General features: G+C 34.0%; 3 protein-coding genes and 1 pseudogene across 3 annotated transcripts in view; 2 read left to right on the plus strand and 2 right to left on the minus strand.

Moving 5' to 3' along the window:
- LOC112528549 overlaps nt 1-542 on the plus strand; it is a 2,822-nt pseudogene extending 2,280 nt beyond the window's left edge.
- Nucleotides 543-4,036: 3,494 nt separating this feature from the next.
- LOC112528376 (protein S-acyltransferase 11-like) lies at nt 4,037-8,949 on the minus strand. The gene is made up of 4 exons (XM_025139394.1): nt 8,640-8,949; nt 6,669-6,894; nt 5,102-5,400; nt 4,037-4,595 (listed from the first exon to the last, which is right to left on the minus strand). The coding sequence occupies exons 1-4, from the start codon at nt 8,718-8,720 to the stop codon at nt 4,128-4,130; spliced, it is 1,074 nt and encodes a 357-aa protein (XP_024995162.1). The 5' UTR covers nt 8,721-8,949; the 3' UTR covers nt 4,037-4,127.
- A 3,179-nt stretch (nt 8,950-12,128) lies between these two features.
- LOC112528136 (protein COFACTOR ASSEMBLY OF COMPLEX C SUBUNIT B CCB3, chloroplastic) lies at nt 12,129-14,188 on the plus strand. Its single transcript, XM_025139072.1, has 4 exons — nt 12,129-12,276; nt 12,431-12,489; nt 13,432-13,565; nt 13,679-14,188. Exons 1-4 carry the CDS (start codon nt 12,243-12,245, stop codon nt 14,031-14,033), a joined length of 582 nt encoding a protein of 193 aa, XP_024994840.1. The 5' UTR covers nt 12,129-12,242; the 3' UTR covers nt 14,034-14,188.
- A 2,656-nt stretch (nt 14,189-16,844) lies between these two features.
- Nucleotides 16,845-16,888, minus strand: part of LOC112528550 (zinc finger MYM-type protein 1-like) — a 2,526-nt gene continuing 2,482 nt past the window's right edge. Inside the window, exon 2 of the mRNA XM_025139573.1 lies at nt 16,845-16,852. Coding sequence (XP_024995341.1) covers nt 16,845-16,852 — 8 coding nt within the window. The remainder of the gene's footprint in view (nt 16,853-16,888) is intronic.

The raw sequence follows: 16,888 nt of genomic DNA on the forward strand, positions 1-16,888 counted from the left end.
AAATTATTAATCAGATATTCACGTATCAAATACCTTGGGTAATAACCAGGATCTGGTTATCACAAGAAAAGCGGATATTATGTGACAGATATCCGCGTTACGAATGCCCTAATTGACGTGTATTCAAGATGCGGAAGTGTAGAGAATGCTTTGCGAGTTTTCGAGGGTATAGCAAGTGAGAAAAGGAATCTAGTGTCATGGACGTCCGTGATCTTTGTGTTTGCAATGCATGGAATGGCAAGGGAAGCTGTGGGTAGTTTTAAAAGAATGGAGGAAGTGGGCATGAAGCCTAATCGGATTACTTTCTTGAGCATTCAAGTGCTTGCAGCCATGGCGGATTAGTTAAAGAAGGGTTGGTGCTTTTCAAGAAAATGGTGGACGATTCTGGTATCCTTCCCGATACAAAGCATTACGGGTGTTTGGTTGACCTGTTGGCTAGAGCAGGCAGGCTCCAAGAAGCTGAAAAAATGGCTTTGGAGGTACCCACAGATGTGGCTGCGTACAAGGCTGGTCCAATGGTTTTGGATGTCTTGGACGGATAGCTAAAAATGTCCCTACTGCAATGAACCAAGAACTCAAGAAGATACAAATTTTTAAGGGGTTTTGAACCTGGTCAAGCTAGGCGGCTCATGTCTACACCGGTTATTATCGGAAAAAAAAAGTTACAACGGGGGACATAAACCAAAACCTTGAACAACAACACAAATATAAGATTACCTATTCATCTAAAATGGTGTCTTCGTGTACTTCGTGAAGCAAAATCTTCAATTAATCTATCATAGTCAATCTTTGCTAAAAACTTACTTTCGATGCTCAAAATTGCTAACCCGTTAAGACTCTCTTGGCTCATGGTAGTCTGCAAATATGACTTCAATAGCTTTAATTTTGAAAAACTTCTTTCGGTGGATGCTACCGTCACTGGTATGGTTAACAAAATCTTGTAGGCAAGCAACACGTGTGGGAACATATCCACCTTTCACACTCATTAAGTCCATCACTTGCTAATTGACTTCTTTGATTGAGCCTTTTTGAATAATTTGCAACAAAAGCAAAAAACTTTATCCAAGTCTTTGGAGTAAACCAACCATTTCCGATCATAACATTCACCATTTTGTAGCGTATGAATATAATGGGTACAAGAAAAATGTCTATTTTGATAATCTTTTGAAAAAACGATGTTAGTTTCTCTAACAGATCCTTTTTCTTTAAGCAAATACTTCAGTTTTGAGTTTAAATTATCTCAAACACGGCTTAAAAATATTTAAATTAGGCTCATCAAAGTTATTAGAGTTAGGATTGCCAACATGGGGTTATTCATCAAGATTTTCAACAAAGTCATTAGAATTGGGATCAACAACAAGTTCTTCGTCAATGAGATTTTCCACATTATCATAAGAACTAGCATTTTCAATGGGTTTTTCTTGCCTCACAACAAATTTATTTAGCGATCCATGTAAAAATGGAGCAATTTCTTGCCTTTTCTATTTTGAGTTGTGATCTAGGAAACATACTTGATCAAACCAAATTGTTCAAACAGCCAAACAATCACTAAATATGTAATTACACAAATCAAACTCAAGGATCAAGATTCACCAAATACGAAATAGTGAAATAACGGCTTACCTAAAGGCTAAACCAAATCAGATTCAAGAATAGATTCACCAAATATGCAAAATTCAAGAAAAGATCAAATTTAAGAGGATAACTAGAAGGAAAACACCTAAATGACTGATTCCTTTGGATTGAAGTGGATAATTGATACCTTAAGCGCACACAACAATACAAGAAGTCTTTAATTATTTTTCAAAATTCAAATTTTTTCAGAAAAGCGGAAAAGGTTGTGGTGATCGAAGGAAAAAGGCAAAATAAGGAGGGTTCCATTCGTTTTTGTATCAGTGTTCACCATGGTACCACCTACTGCCTCTTCGGCTCTTCTTCACTCGCTCACAAGTCACATCCCAAAACCAATTTGATGGAACTGATGTGTCTCGGCAGTCTCGCCACCCACTGTGATAAACTGATAGTGTGATGGAACTGATGGCAGGCGACGACCGACGAGTGTCGGTGAGTACGATTATTCGGAGAAGATTAGGAGAAAAATGGATGAAATGGACATTTGTAATGTACAAGGTCACTGGCACAATTTAGAATATTTGTGATGGTGGACTTTTCCATTAAAAAGTGGGACCCAGAAGCAAAATATCTACGATGGAGATGTTCCTGTTAAGGTTATTATATGAACAGAAAGAACATCCATTGTGAAAACATGAGTTTTTGCCGGTCACATCTTCTTAAAAGAATTCATTTTTTTAACATCGTTGGTAGAAAAAGAAGGTTTTTTAAGATCCTCCACCATGGAAGCCCTCCAAAAAGCTTCGTTGTGAATGTTCAAACTTCAAATAGCGTTATTGTAACACCCTAGTTTCCTTATTTGATAAAACTCAATATTTTAGCTTTAAATGCAAATAATTATGAATAATTCAAGTACTCCAGCAACTGTTACATTTAGTGAAACATCTTCATTATAAGACTAAACAAGCTAGTGATGAGTAGTTAAGGCTAGAAGTGTGTTGGCAGTCTAGTAAGCATGATTAAGCAAGCTAGTGATAAGTTGTTAAGGCTAGAACTAGAAGTGTGTTGACAAGTCTAGTAAGCATGACTAAGTAATCTAGTGATGAGTTGTTAAGGTTAGAAGTGTGTTGGCAAGTCTAATAAGCATGAATAAGCAATCTAGTGATGAGTTGTTTAGGCTAAAAAAATATGAGTTGACAAGACTATTGGTTACAAGACAAGTCTAAGAAGCATGACAAGGAATACCAGAAGCATGGGTTGTATAGATTCTCTTATCCTTAGAGATGAGTTGTCAAGATTCTCTTATCTTTATTGATGAGGTGTCAAACTCTCATAAGAGTACAATCTTGAGAACAAAATGAACAAGTAGTTAATGCAATGAATTTATCTATAAATAGGGATTTAAGGGTCACTATTTATGCATACCAAAAAAATAAGAAATTTTTCTATGTATACATAATTAAGCTTGAAGAAATGAATCAAAAGAAAAAGTAGGCAAATCAAGGTGAGTACTTATGTGATTTATGAGATACATGCACGCTATATATAAAAGTATTTTATGCATTACAAGCTATGTTGGCATGCTTGTTTTACATGAAAATATTGATACACATACATATTCAAGATATGCATGATGACATGTTCTAATACAAGTATACACACAAGACATGAAAATCGATTACATGCTATCATATTCATATGTGTTACACAAGGCATGAAATTTTTTACATGTTATGTATAACCATAATATCCAACGTATGGGATACTACAAGAAGGAACGTCTTGCAAACGGACCTTATACGGCAGCCTTTTATGGACCCGGGGGTTAGCAAACCTCAAGACAAGTATAGTATATATGCATGTGACAAGTGAGATCTCAAAAGAACATTTTACGCATAATAAAGAATAGTATTTTATGAATGTTTATGCATAATAAAAAGAATATTTTTATACATGATCAAGAGCTTTAACGAATTACTATTCACAAGATGTTAAGCATCATGAAAATTGTTTATTCATGAAACCATAAATACTCACTAAGCTTATAGCTTATATATCTCATGTATGTATCTCAGGAAAAAAGTAAAGAGGATTTGCATAAAGTAGTATGGTTTTAGTCAATAAGCAAGTTTTGTTGTAATACAAGTTATGGTTACGTTTCAGCTAAGTACTTTCTCCTTTGATGTAATTTCAAGATATGTTATAAATATAGTTGAATTTCAAGTCCAAATTCAAGATTTAATAGTTTTATCATGTAAAGTAACGACACCAAACATATATAAGGACATGGGGCGTTACAGTTATCCATTGGCATACGCTTCAAATCGATTCCTAGCTTTCTCGTGTTTTTGGTTCATCCTCGCCCAGGTAACAACCGAACACATAACTAGTCGTTGGTCTTAACCGACACGAGTTGAAAACAAGAAATCTAATTCAATCCACATTCAGACACTATGGAATTTATGAATGATGCATGTATATATAACTCTAAGAATGATACAATCATACGATACAATCATACGATACAACCACTAATCCCTTCTCTAAGTATACATTCACTTTTTGTGGCTCTTCTTAGAATTCCAAATACTAAGCACATATCGCGTTGCAGGATAAGGGAAACCAAAGAACCTTACAATGTTTTGGCAGTCTTTTTCGTCGACGTCATTGTGTGAACTTAACTGACTCAGGTACGTTTTCCCTTCGTATATGTAGCATAGTTGTTGCCACAAAAGCACGGCCAAACCGATTTCAACAGAAATGCTTGCAAAGAATAGGTAAATGAGTACAAAACCTCTGATGGGTAAATATTCTACGGATATGAGGAAAGCGAACGTTCGTTCAGTTAGGACTGAAACAACGGTCGACCTACTCAAAACAGCCGTAGGAATGTGTCGTAATGGCGGCCAGATTTGATAAGCTACGTACGAAGATATAATCGAAACATAGAAAGTACTGGCGACTGCTGACATGAGGAAGAGGATGAAGCTCCGATGATTTCCCGCCCCAACACAATTACCAATCTGGAATATATACAACCAAATTTCAGTATGTTTTCATCACACCCAAACTCTCCCAGAAAAGGTCCACTTTTAAATTTCAAACTTACAATTGGAATTAGACCCGTTACAAAATGACCTAATTTTTTCCAAATTAACAAAATTAACCACCTATTTTGCACAAAAAAAAAAAAAAAAAAAAAACTTTTTGCTGAATGTAATATTTGACTTATTTTTTTGGTCTGTGGTCCCATTTCGCCAAGGCATGAGCAACACCTAAAATTTCAAAAAAAAGGGTTTTTCTTACCTTCCTTCGCGAAATGGGCCCACAAAAGTCGAAAAAGATCTAAAAAAGTATTGATCTAAAAAAAGGGTTTTTGCTCATGTTTTTTTGTTGCGAAATAAGTGGTTATTTTGTGCTAATATGGAAAAAGTTGGTCAACTTGTGACGGTAAACTCCAATTTTGGCTATATTTGTGATTATCCCTTCTTACAAGCATTTAGCATCATATATGTAGATGAACACTTACAAATGGGCAATGATGATCCATGTCCAATACACACATTCCACATGAACGGCAGTGATGAGCGTTAGGTGACTTTGGCTTTGAACACAATTGACAAAAAGTGTAATCCCCGAGAGCACCTCTTCCCACGGCAGGATAGCTGCCCCAAGATATAAGCGGTGGTGCACCAGGAGACCGAAATGCAGCAAGGATGTAAGTTGAAAGTGTGGTTATTGACAAGATAATCACCATAATCGAATGAAATATGCCAAAGAAATAACTCATTGAAACGATGACAGGATAAATAGCCCAAACACCGCTACCTGTAAGTTCAGTTACAGATATTGTAAGAGATTCATAAACTAGCATCAAGAGATCAGTGAAAATCACAGTTAGCTGAAAGGGAAACAGTAAGGAGTGGAGCAAATATAAAGAAGTTGATCGATCAAAAAGGATTGAGATGAATCCTTCCAAGTTCAGAAAAGTTGATCGATGAACACAAACAGAATAAAGTGTACTAATTCCCACTTAATTTTTAGAAATGCCTAATCCCACAATTAACTAGCTAGTCAAAGCGATGGGGGACCTTTAACCCCTAAACGACCGATAAGCAGACATGACCAATAGAACCAGTGGAGGGATGCTAGGCGCATAGGTGGCCGCTTAAGCAGGCTAAGTGGCAATTCTTACAACACTGGTCTACAATCTTGAGACACCTTAATAGTTCTCCATCAATCTTATTCTTTCTGCTTTGGTTTACATTGACAAGAAAGACGATTGGTTATTAATTTACCAAACTGAAATTATAGTGAGACCAAGTTGTGTGAGAGATATGGGAAGTACCAAACTATAGGGATTCCTTGATTACATATGGCACAAATTGTAATCTGTCTCCTAACAAACAGGCTCTCATGATAACACTAGCATTCCTTGATATTTGGATATAAGGCTTTATACAATAAGAAATTTTCACGTAAGGACTTTAGGCTCACATATCTTATTTATAAGGGGGTTACCATATTCCATTAGTAACATGAATCTTGTAGTGGCTTGAAGGCGAGGCAAGATTACAAGCAAATCTTGGAGATATCATCGTGCACAGTACATTAAGTTAACAGTCTTAGTGTTCCAGAAATTTGTTCAAAGTTGTCTATGGAATTCATTCTTGAGTTACAAAAGCACATATAGAGTAAAAATTAGACGACCAACAGCTTTCAATTATTAGTCTCTCAGTATATTAAGTAGAAATATCTGAAATCGTAAAAACTTGTAGAATCTTGTATTGGGCATCTACTGTTATCATAGAAACTTTGAAAACAATAAATTAGTAATGAAAAATCTACATGTTCAAAAAAGAAAAAGCAGAAACATCCAACACAAAAGATTCTCTAGGTTTCTTTTTCCAGCCTCCATTCTACCATCAAATAGAAGAAAAGGTTAGCAGCATAGAAGTTGTGGGTGATGAACCATAAATAAGTAATCTGTTAAAAAGTTTTTGTAGGAAGGTGGAAAAGATACCATTCTGATACATGATGCACAGAGGGGAAATTAGGTAGTTCCTAAGGAAATGAATTATGGAAGCTAAAGTTACCTATAATGAAAAGCATAAATAGCAGGAGAATACTGACAAAACTCCGGTCTCGAAGACGTCTCAACCAAAAGTACTTGTTATTGAATTTACGTGCATTGTGATTAGTTATGGCTCCACACCAACCACACTTGAAAATCGGTGCATAAGGTGAAATAACAAGCCGCAATCCACATCCCCAGCAAGTTGTCTCATGTTCTTCAATTATGGATGCTACATAATGATCCTCCTAAAAGGAAATTTGCAAATAGAAAGTATTAGATAGGTGGCTGCTTACTAAAAATGAGAGACTAGGTGCAAAAAGGTACATGTGATTAACTTGTTTTTCAGAAAATAAAATAATTAGTACTGTCTTGATATAAGTTCTGTTTCATAACTATCCTCCTAAAATAATTAGTCATGCTACATTATGTTTCAAGTTTTGAAATGAAACTACTTAAAACTACCTTAAGAAATATTACAAGTTAGTTGAATTTAAAGGATATTCCATGAAAAGTTTTGAAATTGTAATCGGACATCAACTAAGCTTATAACAGAACTATGAGGTGGTGAGAATGAAAGCACCTGCATTGATGTTATAAGGGATGCACTTCAAAGACCAAAAGAAATGCAAATGATGCATCAGTAATAAGAAAGTTCCCCAACCACCACAAAGATAATAACAATGCCACTTATATAAATCGTTTGTATCCACTTTAAACCAATAAAGACGTTATGGAAATTTGACCATTTTTCTTCTACATTGTTGGAAGTAAGGATTAAGATTCTTAGAAACAGTTTGATGCAGAACGAGTTCATTGGTCATTAACACAAAGTTTGATGCCTATAGCCACTTCATAAAGTAATATTCTACTATGGAGATAATACAAATAAAATTGACAAAAGAAGCTAGGTATGTGATTATTCTCCAACAACTTAGATTAGTTAAGAACATGTTTTCCCGTTCAAAACGGATCCCTGCCAAAGACCAGAGTCCATACTCAGGCCGCTGAATCATTCCTACCATCACAAATCAGCTATTAGCCTTTTAATCGCAAAGTCTATGTTACATTGGACATAGATCTGAAATCAATCTGATATTGAAGTGGTATCCAAATGGTCCATATGCTAGAAAGTAGAAAGTCCTAGTTTACTTACTCCGTGGAACCCACAACCATGCCATGGAAGTGCTTATCATATGAGAACTGCACTCACTTGAAAAGAAACTGAAGAGACTGAAGCTTTGCAAGGTTGATCTTGCCAAAATAGGGAAACGCTTGTGAAGACAAGTCCAGATACAAGATCTAACCACCCTCACTAGCAAGTAGCTAATAACTCTGCAGATTATTTAGGGTATGCATGCAAATCCAAATTTCATAAGCTAAACCGAAAATTCTGTTCAAAACGGGAACTAAATAAGTTGGAATTCCGCTTGTGTTCAAAAGTTCATACTACAGTCACTATTTGAACTAAAATTAATCAATCCCCATGTATCGAATTGTACTATAAACAGTTTGTAGGTTTCATTTTACTGTTGATTATTTGGCTAACAAGACTTCCAATTTGGGGGAAGTAAATCTACATCATAAACCCAAATAAAACATAAAGATCAAACAGCATGGAAGTAGCAATCAGAGGAAATCGAGGAGTAGAAGTCGATTTTGCAAGCCGCTAGAAAAGGTCAATGAAGGAACAACATTACAATACAATAATGTTTTCCAGTTACGTATGAATCAACAAAATCATATCCCTTTTCCTAAACACAACATTGACAACTAGAAGAACCACAAGAAAATTAGCAAAAAACCATATGCTTGAGCTTGATTACATATTCTTCTAAATTTCTTCACGTTGACCTATGTCAATCAAACTCAAAGGCATAAAAATCATAAAACCAAACACAAATAAGAGTAGAAAAACAAAACAAGATTTATCATATTCCCCGATGCTGAGCAAAAACGAACACTGTATCTGCATAACTTGAGTGAGAATTACCTGTCGTGGAGCGGAGCCGGAGGGAAGAGGGATGGAGTCAGAGGAGGGTCGTATCGAGGGAGCTGAATCCGTCAAATCCATGGGAAACGCTTAAAGTTTCAGACGTCGACCCTTCTTCAACGAATTCAATCACATCAAGAAGAAGCTCTCTCTAATCTTGTTTATGATGAATACTAAACCAAAGAATCCGGGTTGAAAATTGGAAGAGTTGAATGGTTTAGCAAAATCTTTACAGAATCGTTGACAACAAGGGAGAATTGAATTAATCTCCTAATTTGGGGCATCCCAAGTCAAAAGGGAACAATCCTTTGTGCATTAATTAAAGGATTTATCGCAACTATGCACTTTTGATCTTCACTTCCCAAACCGCGCAGATCGACCCGGGCCGGTCAGATCCGATTACAACCGGGTTCAGTTGGAAGAGACTCAGGTCAATTTTGTGATGTCTAAATTCTAATGGTCGTAGGGTTTTCCTTCCAAATACTTGTAAAACACTTGGCAAAAATATTCATGCAATAGTTTAACTCAAAAATTGTTTTGATTTCTAAGATAGCGTTTGGTACGCAAACGGGACGGGACAAGACATGACAAGACTAATTGTCTTATCTACGTTTGGTACGACTAGAACAATATTGGACTAATTGTTTGTCATGCGTTTGGTAAGTTGGACGGAACAGGACAAAACTGTTAAAATGACCCGATTGCCCCTAAATGTTGTTTAATGTTATTATTGATCAAATAATAAAGCTTATGCCAATAAATTCTCACATGAACATCACCATCACCATCATGATATGCAAATGCTAAAATCTACAGTAATGGTGCTTTCTACTCTGTATTCATAGTCCCATGAAAACTCACAAAGCATCATCGAAGTAGCCAATCGATTTCGAAAAGAAACAATTCAATTCCATCATAAATTAAAAGCTATAGTTTACAGATCAATGAAACAAACACAATCGACTCTCGAAACAATAGTAGCCAATCAAAATCACAAAGAAAGCAACAGTAGCCAATCGATTCGAAAAACTGATTTCGAGTTCGTGGAATCGAGTTCGTGGAATCGAGTTCGTGAAATCGATTTGGTGGAAGCTAGAGTTCGTGGAATTGAGTTCGTGAAATCGATTTGGTGGAAGCTGGAGTTCGTGAAATTGATAACCATGGAAAGTATGAAGAAATCGATTTGGTGGAAGCTGGAGTTCGTGGAATCGAGTTCGTGAAATCGATTTGGTGTAGGAAATTATGGAGAAATCGACAATCATGGAAGATAGAGAAGAAATTTTACCCGAATCTGGAATCAAGTTTGAGCCTTCCAACCTAGTGGTAAAGGCTTGGGCATGGCATAGTCATGAACCCGAGTTCGAGCCCTGGGAGGGGAGTGTTGGCGACATTTAAGTGGGGTCATGCTTAGCCTCCAAAATTGCCGGGGATTAGTCGGGCTTTGGCCCGGACACCCTTACAAAAAAAAAAAAGTTTGAGCTCGTGGAAGTCGGAGTGTGGAATCGATTTGGAGTTCGTGGAAGATGGAGGCCATAATCAAGCTGCAAGATGAAGAAAGATGGGAGGCGATGGAGTTTATAATTAGGTTTTGTACCTGATGTGATTTAATAAGGGTAAAATTGTAATATCAAGGTTTAGTCCCATGTTATTCCACCTTTTTTGGTGGAACAAAAAAACTCAAAAATAGTCCATGAAAACTCATTTTTGTCTAATGTTGTCCAACCTTATTTTTGTCCCATGGCGTGCCAAACATGGCACTATTTATTTTTGTCCCGTCCCGTCCCGTCCCACCCAGTCTACGTACCAAACGCACCCTAAGGATTTATTTGTTTACCTCTTAATAGTTTCATTAAGAGGTAGTCTCTAAATCGTTAAGAGGTGAATCTTGTTTGACAAAAAAAAGATATGTCTCTTAATAGTTCTAAAACCTTCTGAATGATTTTGTATCATGGGTCTCTTTTAACCATTCAGCACCCAAATTCCATTGTAAACAATTATCGAACAATTATATTTCATTTTGCACTATATCATGAAAGCTTCTTAATTATTCTGTACCAAACCATTCAGCAACTGTCAAACAACAATTTGTATATAACATGCAAGCTTCGATTGATCAACAGATTTACCGTTAATATGATTTTTTTTATCTTTTCCTTAATTAATGATGTTATAAAAAGAAATATTTAATATAAGATATTATAAGAACAAATAAGTTAGTTACTAATCAGAAGGGTATTCGTGCAATGCATCGAGACATATCTTGACTTCAACATTTCGTTTTATTCTTTATCTTTGTTGATATAATGTAGTTTTATGTGTTTTTGAGAAAGAGATAATGTTTTAATTTTTGAATAAAATATCATAAAATTTTGAAAAATCTATATCGATATTAATATCAAATTAGCTATTTAAAAGTTCTTGTTTTGTGTAATTTTCTTTAATTCAATTTTTTTTATTATAATTTAATTTAATGTAATGAAGTAATTTAATTTAGATTTAATAATAAAATTTTATAAATATTGTAATTAAGTATTATGTTAGATCTTAATGATTATTCTAATTACATTTTAGATTTTTTATATATAAAATGAAATGTTTATCATATATTTAATTATGTTCATCTGCAGTTAGTTACACGAATTCAAACATGGAGTTTTAATAAGTTGTACTTACGCATACTTTATTTGTAATCTTAAATTTTAAGTAATATGCATCAATAAACAGTATTTCATACATAAAAAATGGTTTTTAATAGTTTTTGTCAAATGTTTTATAACATAGTATGGATAGTGTTGTTCCAATTAGATGGACCAAAGGACCGACTATTATTATAACATCTCCATTCATGAACATATTTAAAGAAATTCCTGACTCTGTCAGGGTCAGATTTTTCTTTCCTATATATTTTATAAACTAATTTTTTTCAATCATAATCTATTTTTTATTTATTTTCAATTATTTACTTGCATTTTTTCCGCACCATTTCTAAAAGAACCGGTCCATTTTTTTATTTCGGAAGATTTCATAAAATTTCGGAAAATTTCATTTTATGAAATCTTCCGAAATAAAAATCTCCAAATTTTTTCTATTTTAGAGAATCTTTTGAATTACTGGTTTTTTTTTATTAAAAAACCCGGCTCACCCATTAATAGGTAACCTGTTCTGAGTACTTGTGGGTTGTTTGTTTACTTCTTAATAGTTTCATTAAGAGGCAACCTCTGAATCGTTAAGAGGTGAATCTTGTTTGGTAAAAAAAATCTGTCTTTTAATGATTCTAAAACCCTCTGAATGATTTTGTATTATGTATTTTTCTTAACCATTAAGAGCCTTAATTTCATTATTTACAATTACCAATCAATTATATTTCATTTTGCACTATATCATAAAAACTTCTTAATTATTTTAATAATTTAATTATTTTACATCAAATCATTCAATAATTATCAAACAACCTCATGATCTGAACCTCTCATGAGTCTTGATCGTGGATCATGTAGTGGTTAGACCCGGTCGGACTTGACAGGACCGTACAATATCAGGATAACCTTCCATTCTCTTTGGACACTGCTAACTCTTATCATACTTTGTTCCAATTTCGATTCAATGGCTCTATCTTCTTGTGCAATTCATACCAAAGGTGTAATCATTACACTCCATTCAGTAATTAGGGTTTACGTTTCCCCTATTTTGATTACACTCAATTCAGTCATTAGGTATAATAATTGTTTAAGCATTCATCTTTTGATTAACATGTCGTCTCAGAATCTGCTGCTCTTTTTGCTGTTTTCCAGGTTATTCAGTACCACTACGCCTAATTTCATCCCCAACCGGATCAAATTCGTTCTTCCCTGTAAGCAAATTCTCCATCTCTTTGTTTATGTGTGCTCATATGCAACTGGAATGAGCCAGTAGTTACCTGTTCTTCGCAAGTTTGGTCAGTTCATGAATGGTGAAGTTAAGAAGGAAATTCTTATGAGATCATAGCATTTAATTTCTATGCATCAAACATTGAAAAATGAGATCATAGCATTTAATTTCTATGCATCAAACATTGAAAAAAAAAATATGGTGGTTACAGTTCAATGTTTTAAGATCAATACCCTTTATATACAAATAGAAATTTCAACAATTTGTTCAACAACCAAGAGGAAGGATTCTGTGAAAATGTGACCTTCTGCTTCTGTCATAATTGTCACGAAAACTGTGATTTATGAGTCGAAGAAGCACTTCGTAATATAATTATCATAGCTGGGTCCAAACGTTCGGGGTGTAGCTCAGTTGGTATACTTGCACAAACTGACGATGATTCGAGTCTGAGAGTTCTAGTGTGGGAGTTACAATTCTCTGGGGATTGGGGTCCTTATGTGCACTATACTTTTAAGTTGGCCACCTAGCGGACAACTATGCACCTGATTTGCCTCTCACATGATGCTTTTGGGCAGGGTGATGTGGGGCCAGCTCAGGGGTTACCAGTTACAAGCCCTATGAACACACCTGCCTTTTTTTTGCATCATTATAGTAATAGGCTGCTGTGCCAAAATGGCATTGCTTTAATGCCTTTATGATCTTAGTTTAACCATCAGATTCACAAAATTGGTTTGTGTGAAAGAATGCATTGCCAAGATACTATCTGTTATTCGCTAATTGCTATAGAATTCAACGAAATCATCGTTTGTTGGGTGTTTAAACAATCCCATATATTGGAGTTGAAAAACAGTTCATTCAACCTCAAAATTCATAGCGAACAGATATATATGCTCTTAAAACACATGCGTATTCTCTCCTTTTACAGAGAAGATTCATATGCCCAACAAAACGAGTCCCTAATCAGAGGGTTCAAAGATATCGAGCATGTTCTCTTCTAGAAGTTGCAGTTTCTGGCATCAATATCCCCGTATCAGCTTCAGTCGACTCTGCAGAGCTTATGTATGTATAACCCGTCCACTCAGTTCTGTCTAGTCTTGTCTAGTACCAAACGCAGCTTTATGGTCATTTTGGCTGATTTTCGTCTGTAACTGGAATCATTTGATCCTAAACAGAAGAAATGCATCAGATGGCATACCAGAGTATATGCAAAGGTTGGTTCTGATGGATATAGACCAGGGTACGGCTAAGTTGGCGATAGCTATATTGGGTCCTTTTCTGTCAGCATTTTCGTTCCTGTTCATTGCAAGAATTGTCATGTCGTGGTATCCAAAGCTCCCGGTTGGGAAATTTCCGTATGTAGTCGCATACGCCCCTACGGAGCCGATTTTGACGGTGACACGGAAGGTGATTCCGCCCCTCGGTGGAGTCGATGTGACTCCAGTGGTTTGGTTTGGATTGATCAGTTTCCTTAACGAAATACTAGTCGGCCCTCAAGGCTTGCTTGTCCTCCTGTCTCAACAGATTTAGATCATGTAAATTTTGTACCAGAAAGACAAGTAGAAATTCCTAAATTTTTAGAGAGAAATATATTATTTTAATTGTTTTGATTAATGAAGTTGAATGCGTTATAATTTCTTTCAAAAGTTCTGTAAAAAGTGTACTGAAATGATGAATTTATGAAATATTTTATAACATAATTAATATTAGAATTGTTAAAATAGAGTAACTGTTAGAGTTAGATGTAAATGGTATGTAAAATTTAATACCATGTACCAATCAACTATACTTGTTACTAACTTTTTTCAATTTTTACATGTTGGTACGGTTTTATACAACATCATAAAAGTTGAAGTTACAAGTTTATTTATATTGATATCTTTACCATGGAGCATTTGAATATGATGCGGATATGTGTTATACCACTTATTCCTACATATACAAGCACTCAAATAACTTTCATATAATACAAACGTTCACCATTATTCTAATAATAGCGGGCATTGAGAAGCGATGATGGACCGTAAAGGTGTTAGACAAGGTACTAAAGTTGAAAAAGTTAAGCGAACGTATTCAATCAAGTTTTGTATATCCATCAATATTATAATTTAGTAAAATTGAAAATGAGATAATTAAAAATAAAAATAAAAATATGTTTGTATCATTGTTTTAAAATTTAAATTAATAAATAATTAGAAAAAAAAGTAAACTGTAACTTTGGTTCCTAGGTTTAGTGAAATATTTGAAAGTATGACCAATATTTTGATAAGTTTAGAAATCGTCCTAGTGATTTTCATTTTGATTTGAAAGTGCCCTTATTACTAACTCCCTTAGGGTACGTTTGGTAAATTGGACTGGACATGACAGAACATGACAGATATCCTCGTCCCATGTTTGACATGATTTTTATGTGGAACAGACAAAAAGAGAATGGAACAAAGTGGAGCAGACCTGTTCCACCCCTACCCCATGGAACATGGTGGAACAAGGTGAAACAGACTTGTATTTTACCAACACAACCTCAAAATAAAACTTAATTCTCTTCTAAAACATCAAATAGGTATTTTTTTACATTTTATTTATTTCTTTAAATTTTATTTATTGAATTTTATGTTTCTTAAACTTTTATTTTACTGTTCTCAAAATATTATTTTTATACGGTCTCTATATTTTTATTAATTTACGTAATTTATTGTATATTAATAATAAAAAATAATGTTGTAAAGAGATAAAAATTAAAAATTGGAAACTACGTAAACTTTTTATGTGGTGTCATTTTAATTATTTTGATGAAAACTTTCTAATGATATATTTTGTTATAAGAAATAATTATTTTATTATAATTTGATAAATTACATAAATTAATTAAAATAAACAACTCATTAGAGGTAAATTGGTTATTTTACTTATTCTGTTATGTCCAGTTTTATCTTACCAAACATTAAACAGTTGTTTTGTTCTGTCATGTCTTGTTCTATCTGAACACCATACACACCCTTAAGAATCTTCGTTAGAGTGAGGGGTGGTTTAGTATTTTTACCTACAATCTTAAATATTTTTAAAAAGTTATATAACTTAAATATTGTTTCTGAAATTATATGTTATATTTTATAAATTAAATTTATATATATTTTAAAATTTATATATTACTATTGTCTCTTAAATTATAGATTCTTAATTTAATATCGTTACTTAAATAGATATAAAATATATATATATATATATATATATATATATATAATATAAAGAATTATATTATATATTCTATTTTTAAAGTTATTAAGAAGATAGGTAAAAAGACTAAACTGTCTCTTACTCTAAGAGAGTTAGGTGGCGTTTGTTTTTTAAGAGGTGCTGAAGTCTGAAGTCTGAATTCACTTCTGATTTTTAAGAGGTGGTGCTGAAGTCTGAAATCTGAATCAGTTAGACTGTTTGTTTTTTGCGTCTGAAATCTGAAGTTTGAAGATGAGAGATCGAGAGTTGATATGGATCGACAATTGACAAAGTTGAGAGATGAGAGATCGAGACAGAAGAGTTGATCTAAAGAAATCGAGCGCAAAGGGATCAGAGTAGGTAGGCGACAATTTGAAATAAGAGGTAATAAGAGGTTTCGCAACCACTTAAATTTTCAGACCTAATAAGAGTTTTTAAGCTCTTAATTGAAGAAAAAAAACACACTGAATCCTCTTATGTCTGACCGATTCAGACTTAAGAGGACATTAAGAGTTTTTTTATTAAAAACAAACAGCCCCTTAGTGACCAAGGACCATTCAAAGCAAAATGAGAATATCAATGACGATTTTTAAACCAGTCAAATGTTAGGTCTCACTTTCAAAGATTTTATTAAACTTAAAAGATCAAAATTAGAGTTTACTCCTAAAAAATAAGCCAGTATTATCATGGTACACGACTTCTAACATTCCATACCAACCAAGTTTAAATATTAGAACAATACTGCCAACCAATTAGATTGGTACCGATTAAATATAAATTGATTGATACATAAATTGATTGGTTTACCATAATACAAAATTTTAAATTTTGGTGTAATTTAATACTTTAATAGGATCATTTATTCAATTTGATGGGATGTGATCCAATCCGAGTGTAAGATTTCAAGAACCATATATTAGGGGTGTTTGAGATTGTTTATAAAAATAATTTATTGACTTATTTTGGTGTAATATTGATAATAAACACTTTTGAATGTTTGGATAAACAATTTATACCGATGCCAACAGGGGGGGAACACAAACCTTCTAACCGTAGGGGCCGGAACTAGTATATTATATATTTCAAAGGTACCAAAAATACATTATCCAAAGTTATAACATAGTAAAACTATAAAACTAAACGTTAAATATAAACATGTCAAACATCGCAAA

This window comes from Cynara cardunculus (genome assembly GCF_001531365.2).
Source record: "Cynara cardunculus var. scolymus isolate 2C chromosome LG 15, CcrdV1, whole genome shotgun sequence".
In the NCBI taxonomy this organism is placed as follows: Eukaryota; Viridiplantae; Streptophyta; class Magnoliopsida; order Asterales; family Asteraceae; genus Cynara; species Cynara cardunculus.

Excerpts from the sequence above, each read along its gene's own strand:
- LOC112528376 (XM_025139394.1), bottom strand. The coding sequence starts at position 8,720 with ATGGATTTGACGGATTCAGCTCCCTCGATACGACCCTCCTCTGACTCC. Across the intron at positions 5,401-6,668 it reads ATTTATGCTTTTCATTATAG|GTAGCGGTGTTTGGGCTATT; the intron begins GTAACTTTAGCT and ends CTGAACTTACAG. Across the intron at positions 4,596-5,101 it reads TGGATCATCATTGCCCATTT|ATTGGTAATTGTGTTGGGGC; the intron begins GTAAGTGTTCAT and ends TATATATTCCAG.
- LOC112528136 (XM_025139072.1), top strand. The coding sequence starts at position 12,243 with ATGGCTCTATCTTCTTGTGCAATTCATACCAAAG. Across the intron at positions 12,277-12,430 it reads TTGTGCAATTCATACCAAAG|GTTATTCAGTACCACTACGC; the intron begins GTGTAATCATTA and ends GCTGTTTTCCAG. Across the intron at positions 12,490-13,431 it reads GATCAAATTCGTTCTTCCCT|AGAAGATTCATATGCCCAAC; the intron begins GTAAGCAAATTC and ends CTCCTTTTACAG.